Here is a 16,386-nt window from a genome sequence, read left to right on the forward strand (position 1 = left end):
TACAAAACATGACAACTCACTAAACACTACAGTGACCAGACTGATGTCTTTTTGATGTGTGATTTTTAGGTGATTTAATGAAAATAAACACAATGATTGGTCATATCTAACAGTACTGCGCTCTGGTGTGGCTTGTCTCAGAGGCTACAGGTGTATTAACATATCATTGATCCCATTCTGACTTTTACAGCAAACTGTTGCTAAAAGGGAACAACATGCTGCATTCACTTACTACTGTTTACACCCTTTTCCAGCATAATCTGTTCTTCCAGAACCACACTGAGCAGCACCTACACAATTATTCATAGCTGTTGTTGGTCCACACTGGTGCACCCTTACTAATTTCAGATGCAGCCTCATTTTGTTCTGAAAGCAGACCTGTCAGCAGGTGTGCTATGAGCTAAAATAATTGTTCCCCATCCTGATGAAAATGCCTGTCATGTGTGCATAAGTGCACATATGTGCAGTGAAGGTCCCAGTTTGGGAGTTTGAAAATGTGGTTGCCTTACTAAAATACATGATCTTTTCAGACCAAACAGGATCAAAGCATCTGCACGTAAATAACATAATATATGACACATTAGCTGCCACACAGTTTGGCTAGCACCAGCCAACTTAACAGCAACAAAATAAAACTCACCAAAACTATTCACCATATTCACATAGCGGCCATTTTCCTCTGACATCACACTCAGGGTGGATAGGTGAAATGTCGTACTGCTGTGATCCAAGTAGCAAGTCCTGTAAGTGTAGAGGATCTGATAAATCATTTCATCACTTCCAAATTGATCAGCAACTGAAAAGACGATGGACAGTGAAAAAGTGGAGGGACACTGGGCCGTATTTCAAGCTAAAATAATATATTTGATAGCCCAGTAGTTACCATGAGACAACAGCTAACGTTAGCATTAAACCATTTCAAAGCTAGCATTACTGTTGCATGGTGTTACATAATACAATCGAAAAAGTATAAGTGTAAATCAAACCTGAGATATCAGCGCACATCTCTCAGCTAACACATCTTAGCTAAAATTACATTTTGATAGTGCAACACGATATGCTAGAAAAGGCGTAAATTAATTCTGAAATATCAACGCACATCTCGGACACATTTATTGAAGCCTGAAAGTGAAATACACCGAATGTAATCAAGCTTGCAGTGTGATGTTAACTGTCCCGCTGTCTCTTGACCAAGTATGTAAGCTAAACAGCAAAAACAAATAACATCTGATCTCACATTTTTCTTGGGGTTGGATGTAATTTGTTTAAATACTACACAGAAGATCGTGTTCCAGTGAGCATAATGTCACATTACTGTCCAATATGTGCACTGATATTTCAGAACAAATTTAGGCCTTTTCTATCGCCTCGTGTAGCACTATCAAAACATAATGTTAGCTAAGATGTGTTAGCTGTAATCTCATGGAAGCTAATGAGTTATAAACTATGTTGTTTTAGCTTTAAATATGGCCCAGTGCCCCTCTGTATTTCCATTAATTGCCTTTTCAGTTGCTGATCTATCAGGAAACAGCGAAACAATAATAATTCTCTGTGTTTATATGACTTGCAACCTGGAATGTGGACCAAAACCAAGAACTGAGAAGCTTGGATGACAACAGACACACACAGAGTGCAAATACTTTTTGCTGTTATATGTTCAGAGTCTCAAATATATAGCCTAAATACAAATTACTGTTAATTTTCTCTGAAGCCTTGTCATCATCTAACTCAGAGGAACAGCTGAACAAGCAAAATCCCCTGCAGAGCCAAACTGGCATGTTGTCTGACGGCACTATCTAAAGCCAAAACACAACACAAAAGAACCTAAAAATAAAGTTCAGAAGAACAATCACCAACCAGCGGACTGAAAATACTGCAATAAAGACAGTGAAAGAGAACATGAAGAGATGGATTTTGAACTCACGCCACATTAAAGCCTCTGGCAGACATTATGATCTCTAAATATAGACGTGATTTGCAGGTACAAAAACAGCAATCTCTTTAAGATGATAAAAGTGCAATTCCCCTCTGTTCTATTTTCATGCTTTACAGGGAGGCAAATCATTACAGAACAAAAAAGATCTATGAAGTTGAGTAATGAGAAAACAAACAAAATTGACAGGGGCCAGAGTGTGATTATGACCTCTTTAAAAATAGGACATGTTCTCAGCAGTTTAAATTTAGTTTTTCGCTGCTTTGTCTGCAGTATTGCCTCTCCGCTTTCTCTCTCCTTCTCCACATAATCAGTTCTTGTTCATTTTAATTGAACCAGGGTGCCGTAATTCTGCTGCAAGGCAAAAGCAAAAGGAGATTTACATCATCCATTTGTTGAGCGCTGCTCATTTTGTGAGGTCAGCTGGAGAGCAGACCGGTTTGTGTGCAAAATGGTGCTACGCTGTACTGTCGGTGCCATTTCTCTGTTGCATTTCATGTTTGTTACTGTGTCACGTGATATAATGCACCACTTTCTCTGTGCCATATGAATATTTTCTGCTTTGTGGAACATTCTGCACTAATTCATTTTCACACCAAAAGTCATCCGTGCAACGTCTGCTCATGACAATTCAGAGCAGTTATGTTGGAGCTAATTCTGCAGCATCTGAAATGTGACTCCAGAATTATACCACAAGAGTCGCAATGACCCCTCGTTATTTCTGCTGCTTTCATGACATGACCTGCACATAGTTGCAGTTAGTGAGCAAGAAGACAAACTGGCTTAAAAACAGACAGACAAGTACAGCCTAACTAACACCTAACGTTCTTATAATATTCCCAGGATGCTTCTCACAGTTTCTATTTGCTCATCCTCCCACAGTTCTAAGAATCTTATCGCAGATGTTTTTTGTCAAATGTAACATTAACAGAATGTTCCAATAAGAACATGAAGTAACAATTTTTGTAATGTTCCCCGAGGTTCTCTGCTGATAACCCTTTACTTTACAGAACATTCTGGAAATGTAACGATAATGTCGGTTTTACGTCAGAAATGTTTTAATATCTAGGGAACGTTTCCAGATAGAAAACAAACATTCCCAGAATATTTTGGGAACCAAATTTTCATAAGTGTGAGAGGCAGATAGAATGGAAAACATGTAGACAAACAGCGCAACACTTATCTCCAGTGTAAATACACACACATTTTAAGACAATAATTTATGTTCAAATATAAAAATCATGAACATTGAATGATACAGACTTCTGTCTGCACCCGTACTTCATCATGATACAGAACTACACACTTAGACACACTATATACCCACATAAACCACTGCTTTGTGTGTTCTGCCACCTTGCAGCGCCGCCATTGCTGCAGTGGCATGTTGTGTTCATCACTCTCTGTGTCTGCTGGTTGGAGAACCCCAAATTTGAACGACTCTCTTGAATTTTACATAGTTTGTTGTGACAATAGCTAGAAATGGATAATGGACGCCACATTTAAGTACTATGTAATATACATCTATATATGTATGCATTTACATTTATTCATCAGGATTTTGAGATTTTCAGGAACAAAGTTGCTTTCCTTAAATACTTTCTGTTAATATTTTTCATCCACTATGACACGTTGTGGTCCTCTGTACACTCTGAGTCTATGTAGGTTTAAATGTCTGATCTCAGACAACAGCACTCTTCATGACATAAGAGGCTTATGTATTTTGCATTCCGTTTTTTTGTTTGTTTTTGTTTGTTTTTTTTTAAGTTGAAGTTTAACATGACTGTCGGAGCAGCCAAACTGCACAGGTTCTTCCCAATTTCTTAGACACTGTTGTCTAAAGTAACATTACATAAACGTGAGTGTAAAAGGAAGGAGAAAATTGCAAACTTATGACGGCTCACATCCATTTGTGCCCATACTGCAGCAAGGATGCAGCTTCTCTCCTCATCAGCCGTTAACAAATCAAAACCAATCGAAATCACAATAATTACTATATGCTGATGCAGTGTCTGTGTGCGTCTGTGTGTGTGCGTGTGTGTGTGTGTAAAATCTTTCCTGAATCTAATAACATCCTAAAGCTGTTGATGACTAACCACCCCCCACCATCCAGCACACACACTCACACAGAGCTTCTCATTCTCATCTCGACCCCCCCATCCCTCCTGACTTGAAATCCAGTATCAATTAGCACCTTGCTGGCAGTAACAGCGAGGTCCTGGCTGTCTCTTAATTGAAGGCTGTTGCTATAGAAACAGCAGATGCTAATCCTCGAGATGGGGGAAGAAGAGAAGGTCTCTAAACTCCCAAAGAGAAGTGAAAGAACAGAACGAAAGAGAGAGAAACAGACGGCGCCTTTTCTGTCCACAGGCAGTAATGTCTTCTTAACGATTGTCAGCAGTACATGAAATTATTATGATTATCAAGTGGGAAGCAGCAGCGAGGTCAACTGTGAATTGTTTTTTATCTCTTGTAGTCTCGTTAATAGCTTGAGGAAATAAAATACAATTAAAAAGAGAAGAAGAATGAATATCTTTTTTGTTAACTCTGAATAATGGTTTGGGATTTTTTTTGTATGGAAGATAGAGCTGAGACATTATTATTCGAATCTGTATCTGTTTTAACCAACAATATTATCTGCCTCTGTATAGCAGACCAAAAGTGAATGGGGTTTATACCAAAAGTCATGTTAAATCAGGCAAATATTGTTTTTTACAACCTAATATCCTATGGATGTGGACTTGTTGTGTTTAGAAAGTTACCCAAAATTTAACATAACTGTCTCACATATTAACGGCTATTGGCTGTTATTGAATCCATCTGGCTAATGTGTCCTTCAGTCAGACATCGCTATCATTTTCTAATTGGACATTTCTGTAATTTACAAGAAAAAACGTTTTTTCCAATCATGCATACCATATTAAGTAATTATGCTGCTGACAAGACAACCATCTTGGATTTCAATAGTTTTTTTTTCAGAATGACAAAATATTTTCATGATTATTACTATACCAACTCGAACTTTACTAAAGAGCCTTTCATCTTATTCCTGAAACTCTCAGTTATTCTACTGTGAAGAACCAGAATCACTTTGCAGAGCACACAATATTATGCAAGGAAAAAAAGCAACGACTGAGGAGAGCAGTGAAGGTAAAAAAAAGATTTGGCTGTCTGTCCTGCTACTATCAGCATGCTGTCACCTAAACTTTGCATTACATTGTAAGGTGACATTTCATCTGAGATACCGGCGAGAAGCAGTGATTGAAGGGGCTGTTAGACAATTAAGGGATCGGTTCATTGATTCAATCCCAGGAACCAGTCAATGTCTTTTAACTAGTATGCAACCTGCCAACACATTGTGCAGCAACCAACACACAGTTCCACAGGGCTGTCATGGAATAGTAGATGTTCAGAATTTTTCTGAAAGGTATAATATGCCACATTTTCCTTAAAAAATTATCTATAGACTCATATTACATAATCCCTTTCACTCTTTCACTTACTAGAAGTGTGTGGTGGTGTCTGTATCTGCAGAGACCCTGCCCTCTGCCTGCATTTCCTTATTTTTTTCCTTATTTTGCTGTGCTTAGGACTCAAAACTTTGGTCTTTGATATCCTGGGATCTTTCTGGTGCATTTGCGAACAGCTCAGACAAGTCCTACTGATTCTACCTTTAAACTATTTAGGAAAAGCTAAAATTTACAAATGCATGAGAACTCAATTTGCTAAAAGAGACCGTGTGATATTATAGAGAATTCAAGAATTGCTCATGAAATGAGCTGGTGGTTAAGTGGTTGTTTTAACTCTTGCAACAAATATGACATTTTTGAAGCTTATAAAGTTTTTATTGTGACTGTCTCACAGAGGCGTTGATTGAAACCCTCAGAGATTTTTGTGCAGTTGGTGTACTGAATTATATTAAAAAAAAAATTATATTCAAATCACGCATTAAGTATGACTGTAAAAGTAGTGCAGTAGTGCAGTATTAAAGGGAAAATTCTGCACTTTTGAGGTGAGTGTCCAGTCACTGCTGAGGGTAAATGTAGTCAACTGAAGCAATGAGCGCATGCACCTCACAACACAGTTGGTCTTTATGTAGCTAATGTTAGCGGTTGGTCTGTGTAGCTAATGTTAGCGGTTGGTCTGTGTAGCTAACATTACTGACTGCTATGTGTAGCTAATGTAGCCACTGTCTGTGTAGCTAACATTAGCAGTTGGTCTATGTAGCCAAAGTTAGCAGGTAGTTTGTGTGGCCAACATTGGCGGTTGAAAAAATTGTAATCCTGCTAATAATCCCAATTTTTATTAAATGTAACGTTGTAATTAGCTTTTTTTTTTTATATCCACCTTATGTAAACACATTAAATGTAATCTATTACTCCCAAAGCCTGCTGGTAGCACACTGACTATGAATTCTTTTAATATGCAAACAATTGGGTACCCCTACAAATGACTCAGATCTTAGCACCTGTCTGACAGTCTTAACAAAAACCGATCACACAATGTTCAGTCGAAGGCGTCGTGCTGTGTCTGCTGGTTTCAAGTCATTACTGGGGAACAAAACTTCAGCTCTGAAGATTAGCTACATCCATTGTTTTCAGCTGTGGCTCAGCATGTCCTTCAGCTCAAATGATTCTCTTGTCTTTCAGAGCGTAACAGATCCGAAAGCAAGGCTGTGAGACGCTGAAACCGCCAGCTTGTGTTCTGCGTCTGATGGCAGGATTTCTCTTGAATGTCAATACATGTTTAAAGCAATCACAGCCCACTCAGGAGTGATGAGGACTGTAAACACTGACATGTTCTCTGAGCACTTACACATATCAATACAAACACTATGGGTCTGTTCCCTCTCCTTTTCTTGCACTTTCCCTACTGATTGGGGTTGATAAAGGATCGCTTCGCCTCGAACCACCCTCCACCTCCAGCACCATGTGGCTCCTTTACCTCTGAATGAGAAAAAGGCAGATGTGGTGGATTACAGCTGTGTTTGTGCGTCATAGCTAAATGCCAGCAGTCTCTTGAGAGTGGTTTCCTGGCGGGTATTACCACTTGACTTACTCGCAGAACGTGTGCTCACCCCAGGGGTTGACTGGACTGGGGGAGGCTAATGACCAGCTTTGGCTCTGATGGAATGTAAATGGCTGTCACACCGAAGTGTATAGGACATTTTCTACAATAAGAATAGCTGGAACCTGGAATGAGGCTCAGTGTGCTCACAAGTGAGTCAGTATTAAAGCTGCCAATTATTGCGGAGACATGGAAAACAGCAATTGCTTTTTGAAGAGAAAATATGTACTTTTTTACATGCTAGGTGAACGTCTCTTGAGTCCAGATTTAAATCTCTCAAAAGTTATTAAATGTATCGTACTGAAACAAACATACAAAGTTGCAGTGGCATGCGTGGCCAGTTTGGTGTGGTTATGTGTTGCTTTGTCAGGGCTGCACATTTATGGTGTTACATCTGCCACTGCTCCTTACAGCATTGTTTGGCTCGTCTCCTTACAGAAGTTCCAGTTTGACACTGCTCCACTTTGAGCCTTGCATAAGGCAGCTTTGCTTTGTTGTGGTAGGCTGACTCATTTTTATTGTAAATTCAACCTGCTGCTATTTGGCCTCTAGTTAATGCAGCTTCTGTCTTGGTCTCTGGTCTGCTTGTTAAGAGAGCTCAAAGATTAATTTATGGTTATTGTGATGTGTGCGGTGTGTGCACACAGAGTTCAAGGGAGGACTATTATCTTTGCAGACATAAAGCATTTTCTGGTAAATGCAGCAGCAGTGCAGTCAATCCATGTATGCTGGTCATCAGCTGTCAGTTTCTAACTTTGCACGAATAGAGTACTTCCTTAGTAATCAACTACCACAGCAACCACTAGCCAATCATAGACTTGGATCTGACAGCATCGTTTGCAGAGGCCTCCGCAGAGTTTCATATTTCTGTGTGAACCCTCTGCACTCACTGCACAGAGCCTCCACACTGCAAACAAACTGGACATACCAAAGTAACCATGAATTACACTTAGGCCGCAGCTGTGTGGCTCCTGCTAGGTGGGAGACTCTGCCTCTGCTTTCTGGTATGCATATGCAAGTTTGAATTACCTTTAATTTAATCTAGTTTCTAATAGGTAATTGTTGGTGTCTTTGTGCACTTTGTAGGCACTGGCACATCACTGGCTGTACTGTGGGCGGTCATCCTCTAGTTGCACTTCCTGGTGCGCCTGCTGTTTTGTCTCTATGAGCTGTCTCTATAAGTTCTGTGCCGACGCCAAACTGTTTGTACAGTAGGCTTTCTGTTCTGTCTCTACAATTTCTACATCTACAATTATGTCACTAAGAGGGTTATCTCCCTACACTACATCATGCATCTCCCAGTGGCAAATTCTGTATGTTTATTGATTGGTAGACACAACACAATGTAAATGGCTCTGCAGCTTTGGTTCATTTAAAATTAGATTTTAGTTCTGTGTCCCCATTCAGTTGGTGAGTGTACATCTGTTTAATGTGTGTGCTTTTAGTGCAGGTGGGGCCTTTTTTTTTTTTTAAAGCATTTGGATTTTTTTGAGTGTTAGATAATTTTTTTTTTTCGGAAAGCACATCTCCTGGACACAGTGTATATGAACCTGTGTGACCTTTTTGGTGTCCTGAGTATTACATTTTAAGTATTTCCTGGGGAGCAGTTCCCCAGATGGTGTTGTTGGCAACCTAAAAACTAAACCAATCTCACTCCCACTTTGGCTACATAGACATGTTAGCATACTTACATTAATATTTAGCTCAGATTACTACTCACTGTGTCTAAATACTTCAGATTATAATGCAGCTGTTAGTGAACACTTCAGCATCACTTTGAGAGAACAGCTTGAGTCCGTGCTGCCCAGTTGGGGACAAAGTGACACACCTCCACTGTTTCCAGAGAACTGATTGGCTGATTTTGGACGCACCCGTGACACTACTTTTTGAGTCAGTTCCCTTTTAATTATTGCCATGCTGCCTGCTGTGAGTCCGGTAAATAATGTCTGCCACTGTTTCTTGACCAGAAGACCTTGTATGTACAGACCACAAAGAATCTGAACCCTTTTATCACTCCTGATGGTCACCATAGCAACTCAGGCAGCATCCAGGCAGCTCATGAGGACTATTAGAGACAAGGGGTTTTGTGCACCAGCAGAGTTAGATGAGCTGAATGCACATAAAAGAAACAAAGAAGTCTCTTATAAGGCACCAATCAGAGTTTATACTTATACAAAATGTGTGTAATTGCATTTCAAATGCAACCAATTTTTTCATTAATTGCATATTCCATGAATGTGGTGCACATGATAGAAGTTTCAAGGAAAGGAATTTGTCATTTCAGTACCTTACAAACATGACTCCAATGCAACACAATACTATTACCTCAGAAATACGTGTAGAAATCCTGAACAAAAGGTTCAGTTACATCCCCAGAGGTACATCGACATGCTTTTTCCCAGAGGTGTGAATAAATTTCAGATGAGAGCGCTATTTCATGCAATTATTGACTGGTACTGGTAGAACGAGGCAGATTACAGGCATTACATATGACATCCAAACATGTGGATTTATGAAAGACTGTGCCAAAAAGGCTGTTAGACTGAGCCATGCAAATGTGATGCGAGTTCACATTAAGTGTCATTGGGAATAATAATGCAAAAAAATGCTGAAAAAAGGGTATTATGACAAAATTGTATTGATCAATGTCCTTGCAAGCAGTGATTATGAAAATGAATTGTTCGTACAGGAACGTTGTACCACATCTTGTCTGCATGACCTTACTTTGTCTTTGCTCAGGTTAGTGCTGTTGCCAGGATACTATTTCCTATGGCAACACTTGAGCCGGCGAGGTGAGCAGCTCTGAAAGGATCCAGATAACTGGCTGCTCTGTATCCTGTGGACCGGAAGTCCGTACATGACCATAGAGAAAAACATGCACTGGCACGCACAGCACGCACACAAGAACAGAACTAAAAGTTCAGTTTGCCTCTGAGCGGTGGCTGAGATTTTCTCTCCGAAACATGACAAACTGACTTCCGGTTCAATTTAGCCTCAGTTATTGCATCCCCAGAGGTGATTTTACAGAATTTATGCATGCATCCATCAATTTAGGAGCAAAGATACTCCCCTCTTTGAAACATTTAGCACTATTTTTGCGAAGTTATTAGTAGGGCTGCACAATTAGTACAAAAATAATCAAAACTGCAATATGACTGTGTGCAATATCCAAATCATAGAAGATACAACTTTTGGATAAAGGTAAAATGTGTGACAAAACAGCATTATAATGAAGTACTGTAGTGCTGTAGTATAAATTTTGTTTTTTTGTCAGTGAAAATGAAACTGATGATGCACATTACCACTAATGATAATAATATGACAATCACAATTTCTGTCAAAATAATTACAATTTTTTAATTTTAAATATATCATGCAGCCCTGTGTATTGTGCAATATCAATATTTCCTATGTGCAATGGTTTAAACTCTACTGTTGAGTCTGTTTCTTGTTTATATTATTCCTTTTTTTTAATATTTCCTCTTGTTCATGATGTTCCTATTTTCTCTTATTTACATTGTTCCTATTTTTAAAAGATTTTAATGCTCATTTGTTTATGTAGTATTTATTGCATTTTATTGATGGCTCTTTCAATTTTGATATCCACTTTGCTACTGTATACTGCAAATTTCCCCACTGTGGGCAAATAAAGGATTATCTTATCTTATCTTATCTTATCTTATCTTATCTTATCTTATCTTATCTTAGTTATTTTTCTGTCTTAAAAAGAGCTGAGTTATGTGACGAATGCAGCAGAATAAGCTACCTCTATGAATGCTGGAGCTGTCCGTTCAATAATGATTATTGCACTGCAATATTCATTGTTCCATATGAAACTCAATTTCCGTTCTTATTGGAAGCAAAATGAGAGCAGCTCTCGCTCTCGTCCATTACAGGAGAAGAAGGAATTCTTTTATATGAATGCTTATATGAGTGGTAGTTTGTTCCATATTCATTGCAACACATAGCAGATGCTCTCCATCTGTATGCGAGCATACTGCCACCATTTGTTGCAAACGTGTTACTGCCTCAGTTGTGCAACTTCCTTTTAGTGATGTGGAAAAGTATCCTCAAGTGTTCCAAAGTAGCCTCATGGAAAATAAAGTATAACCTCTTTTATTTAGTAGAGAAACTGCACAAATGTTTTCTCATTGACCCTCTTCTACTGTTGTGCAGCTTTTCCTTGTCTGTTCTTTCCTCCCTTTATATTTACAAATCAAGGATGCTGCATCACAGAACACACTGATGCAACAGGTTTGCATAGTTTTCTTTCAACAGGAACATCCAGATCATCATGGTCATTGCTGAACAGCTTGACAGTATCCTGAAGCACGTCATCGCTACGGCACCGCGCCTACATTTTGCTCATTGACCATCAACTCTGCTGGATTCAGACGATCAAAGGAGAGTGTCAGGGACGGTGAGCTCATAACAACACTGTGCAGGAGTGAGCATTGTCTAGCAGGGAGGACTCTTCAACAACAGTGGGACCTCATAATGATGACTCATCTGTACTAAACACCCACAACCCCTCTTTACAGTGCAGAGCTTCCCTTTGTGCTGCTGAGTGTGTCTCATCCAGCACTTGAGAGGTCTCATCCTTTTGAGTCATAGGGCTACAATACTGGAAGTGCGTATGGTTTGGTTACAAAATATGAACTGGAACTTGATGAGAGTGGCCCGTGCAGCTTCTCCAGAGCGATCAATCAAAAAATGACTGAACACAAAGGGCGAGAATTCTGTCTCTATTTTGTGTTGTTGCAAAACCTGGTAAATCTTCTGAATCACAGCATCAGAAAGGTTTACATATCAGTGAAAGAGTAGATGTTTGCATGTTTTTCCACCGTTTGCATGCTGTTCCATTGATTTGTTTTTTAATTTGAGACCTGGCCAGTGCATCGATGCTGCTGCAATGTTTATATGACTGGTTAAAAAGGTGAATAGATTAAACAATTAGCTCCACATGAAGCAAACTGAGTGAAACTTAAGTTCAATACAGCTAAGTGGCACTGTGGGAGAGCCATAGAATAAAGCACTGGTCAGGACCCCCACTAGAGGTCACCAAAGCTTCACAGGGGGGCCTTTCGTACAGCCTACATCTCACAATTTCATTCATTTCTTTTAAGAAAACTAAGCGAAACTGTTATCTTTAAAGTTTAGATTATTATTAAAGATATATATACATATATATATTAAATCTCACATGATAAGGGCACTTAAGATCTGTGCCCAGGTGCACAACCCACCTTAAATTCTGTGATTAGAAGCTATATATCTACATTAACTGGCCTAGATTTTGACTGTACTCTTGCTCCTGACTAGGCATAAGATTTATACCTGGTCTTAGCAAAAAGAAGGCTTAAGCCTAGATGGTGCAACTGGCGTAACTAGTCCTGTTGGTGCAACTGTCTGGGCTCTGCACACAAGCTATAATCACAGAGCTTTCACTCTCTGCTAAACAGCCTCTATCCTCTATCTGCACTAGAAAAGTATGCAGTTAAACAACCAAAGAGCTAAAAGAACAATAACCTAATGACAGAGAGAAGAAATTCATGAAATTTGTCCAAAAGAAGTTAAAAAATAATGAAAAAATAATGAAAAAATAAAAACATGATACAGAACAGTACAGTATAAAGTATAAAATGTTGAAATGTCCCTAAACATATCAGAAAAACTCAACTTAAATGCAATATCCACACAAAATAATCAGATCAAAATTAATCTAAATCACTCATGCTACACAAACTTCCTGGCCTATTTCAGCATTTTAATATTTTCTACATCAGTAAAGAGTGCAGTAAAAACAACAATAGAGCTCAAAGACAAAATAGTCTAGCGTCAAAGAGAAGAAAACACTAAATTTGTCAAAAGAACCTCATTAGTATGTAAGTACATATAAAAACTTTTAAAAATTATACACAATACAGACAGATAATTACATGAAAGGGGCCTGAAATATCAGGAAAACTCATCTCTGATCTCTGACTCAAAAGAAATTATCTGAAACGATCACAAACTTCCTGCAGTTATAACTGCAATATATATTTACAGTAAAAATCTGGTTTTACATTAATGCAAAAGTAATAATAATCTAATTGTATCATGTATAATGATTTAACAGTCACAAGTGACATTTTTGTACACTGAGTACTTTTTACTTTTTACACTTTAAGTACATTTCCTGATTATACTTTCATACTTTCTTTTACTAAGTGACATTTTTGTACACTGAGTACTTTTTACTTTTTACACTTTAAGTACATTTCCTGATTATACTTTCATACTTTCTTTTACTAAGGAACATATTCAACGAAAGAATTTTATTGTAATAGTATTTTTACAGTGTGGTTTTACTTATGTAAAGGATATGAATAGTTCATCCACCACTGAGCACATCTGCACATCACAAGTGTCTGTGTCAAAGATCTCATGGCACATAATCACTGCAGCTGTGGCCTCTCACCGCATGGTGGCAGCAACAGGTATGACGGGTGCTTCCATGCTCGGTAGTGGCCATAGGTGTCTAACATCGATGTAGGAAAACTTTGATTTGCGAAACTCTCGCGAGATTTGTACACTGTTTCTTTATTATATGCACTATACAGTTTAACTACGTCTTATAATGTCACAGCGCTGATTTTAGTATCTATGTAGCTTTTGGAACAAGAAAATGCTTAGTTAGGGTTTAGGAAACATCTTCGTTTGGACAAAAATGATCCTCTCGCGAGATCTTTTGTGAGACTGGGGTTCCCTTCTAGGTGCCACTTCCTCGCTCCACGCCCACATGAGCCGTTTACACCAAATTTCCGCGTTTTGACCAAGAAACACTAAAACTTACATTAATATCCGACTGATAATGGCTTCGTTTCTTCTGAGAACCACCTTTAGAAGAAGCCTCGCCGCTCAGATCAGAATGGCTTCTGATCAGGTAAACTGTGGTGGACTGGTGACAGTTGACATTTTGACTGTTAGCATTAGCTTGCTAATGTCTGCAAAGTTGTCAGTCCTGCACGTAGCCTCATGAAGCGAGCCAGGCTAGCTAGTTGCTAACTTGCCTAGTCACTTTATTGTGTGGGTTTATTCGTGGCTTTTCTAAACACTTGGCTGTAAATTAAACTTAATATTGCAGTATTTGTTTTATTTGTTTATCTTAGCTAAGGACTAATGATCCCCTCTGAGGTGAAAAGTTCCTGTATTCCTGGAGAGGCTAGGTGCTCTCATATATTGTGTAATGACGTTGACAATGAACTTGTATGTACATGTTTCCATAAATACTTTCTAAAAGTGACTTCTTCATGGGTTGCTTCATATTTTTCACATCAGTTGAATCATATTTACGTTTAAGAACGCTGTACGGTACACAAACATCCAGTGTTTTATTGTTAGTATAAACAGACAGAAACATCAACATTTATTCAGAGAAATTATTTATTAAAGCATCTCACAAAGAAACATCAACAGTAAGTAAAACAGGTGCACTGATACTGTTTTAGGCTTACAAAATACTATAAAAGAAAACAAATGGTTTTATGTTTACTTATGAGTTTGATACATACGTAAAAGGTTATGCAAAAACTTCTCTTTAACTTTACATCAAAGGGAGGATCCTTTCAAATGTGATTTTTATCTGACAAAGAAAATTCTGTTTACCATCCTAAGAAAGTCTTGGGAATAACGGCTAGCTGCCGTATATGAGTATTGATTTAATTTTTATTATTGTGTACAAGACACCATTATTTAGAAAAACAGACCAGAAACCAGGAAAGCAAAATAAGTTACATATAATTCTAAATGAAGAAAGCATCCTGATGTGATGGAATATGCCAGCTTAATAATAATAATGATGATGAGGATAATAATAATAATAACAATTTCTTTATATAGCACCTTTTACAAAATAGGTTACAAAGTGCCTTGACAAACAAAGCAAATGCAGGATACTCATGAGGCAATATAATAACAGAAAATGAAAACAGTAAGACCAAACATAAGAAAGACAAAATTAAGGTAAAATTAAAAACACAATGCAAAATATACAAAAACATAAGAGTTAGACAACACTAAAAGAGATAAGAACAATAAAAAAACAAGGGAAAAAAAATAATTAGGAGTTTAAAAAAGATGACATCACAAAAGCAAGTTTATAAAAATGAGGTTTGTGGGGGGGTTTCTCTCATGTGAACTGCGACAGTAAAATATTCCTCTCCTTGTTCCAGCTTGGCGAGTTGGGCTCAGGGGCAGGCAAAGGTGGAGGCGGAGGAGGCTCTGTGAGGGAGGCAGGGGGTGCTTTGGGAAAGCGGCAAGTCGCAGAGGAGGAGCGGTACTTCAGGTGAGAAGCATGCCGTTATATTGTTAACCATGCTGTTCAAGGCACATGCCTGTATTACTGGTTTTCCACAACATGTTTAACCCAGTCTCTCTGATTCGTGACTCTACCTACAGGCAGAAGGAGAGGGAGCAGATGGAAGCACTGAGGAAGCATCACAAGGAGGAGATAGAGCATCACAAAAAAGAAATTGAGCGCCTACAGAGGGAGATCGAACGCCACCAGGGCAAAATCAGAAAGCTGAAACATGATGATTGAACCTGGGAAGCTTGTTAATATTTCTCTTCTGTAGAGTCCGCCCATCCAGTTTGCCAAGTCCATGATTGTAACATTGATTGATTGTTACTGCTGGTACTGTATGAGACTTCATACTAACAAGAATTCTAATATCACAATAAAGTTCTTCATTTTGGACATATATGTGACTCGTTGTTTTATATCTCTTGTTTGTTGTCAAAATGTTAGTTTTTGATTGTGCTTTAAATAACTATCTGTTAGAAATATGGAGCCATTCCTGTGTGGAAAATGAACAGAAAAGTGAAGTTAATTGGGGTTGAAGTCGTGCGTGTTTTTTTCTTTACAAAAAGCAACTTAGTGAAGACATTTATTTGAAACTTAAAGATCAAATATTAGGAAAAAATCAGACTTGTATATTTTTAGGACTATGGCTTGATGTGTTGACACATGGAAAATCTTTGGCAACATATATTTTAAAGTTGAATATTATGAGATATTTGATTGGTGCTGCTTGGGGAGCTGATAGACTTGCCTCTTCACCATAGAATATAACAGTTAATGGTCAATTATTGGCAAATCTATAGGGCTATAAAGGTTAATGCCCCACAAAAAAACTTAAAAACGTGTTGGAGAAACTAATTTTGTGTGTGTGTCATGGTATATCATATAACTAAGGAATTAGGAATCAGCCATTGGAAAATTGGTCAAACTGTTTTACTGCCAGTTGGTTCACCACAGTTACAACCAGTGATAGATTTTTCCATATTGGATCAAGGACAGTCAAGCAGAAATGTATTCAATTAGCAGGCTTATGTGAACACAG

General features: G+C 38.3%; 1 protein-coding gene across 1 annotated transcript; it reads left to right on the forward strand.

Moving 5' to 3' along the window:
• Window positions 1–13,748: 13,748 nt before the first annotated feature.
• On the forward strand, window positions 13,749–15,744 carry LOC146313150 (uncharacterized). The gene is made up of 3 exons (XM_084739721.1): window positions 13,749–13,928; window positions 15,217–15,329; window positions 15,443–15,744. Exons 1-3 carry the CDS (start codon window positions 13,857–13,859, stop codon window positions 15,582–15,584), a joined length of 327 nt encoding a protein of 108 aa, XP_084595847.1. The 5' UTR covers window positions 13,749–13,856; the 3' UTR covers window positions 15,585–15,744.
• The last annotated feature ends 642 nt before the right edge of the window (window positions 15,745–16,386 follow it).

This window comes from Lutjanus erythropterus, chromosome 16 (genome assembly GCF_056507025.1).
Source record: "Lutjanus erythropterus isolate fLutEry1 chromosome 16, fLutEry1.hap2, whole genome shotgun sequence".
Classification (NCBI taxonomy): domain Eukaryota; kingdom Metazoa; phylum Chordata; class Actinopteri; order Lutjaniformes; family Lutjanidae; genus Lutjanus; species Lutjanus erythropterus.

Excerpts from the sequence above, each read along its gene's own strand:
- LOC146313150 (XM_084739721.1), top strand. The coding sequence starts at position 13,857 with ATGGCTTCGTTTCTTCTGAGAACCACCTTTAGAAGAAGCCTCGCCGCT. Across the intron at positions 13,929-15,216 it reads TCAGAATGGCTTCTGATCAG|CTTGGCGAGTTGGGCTCAGG; the intron begins GTAAACTGTGGT and ends TCCTTGTTCCAG. Across the intron at positions 15,330-15,442 it reads GAGGAGGAGCGGTACTTCAG|GCAGAAGGAGAGGGAGCAGA; the intron begins GTGAGAAGCATG and ends CTCTACCTACAG.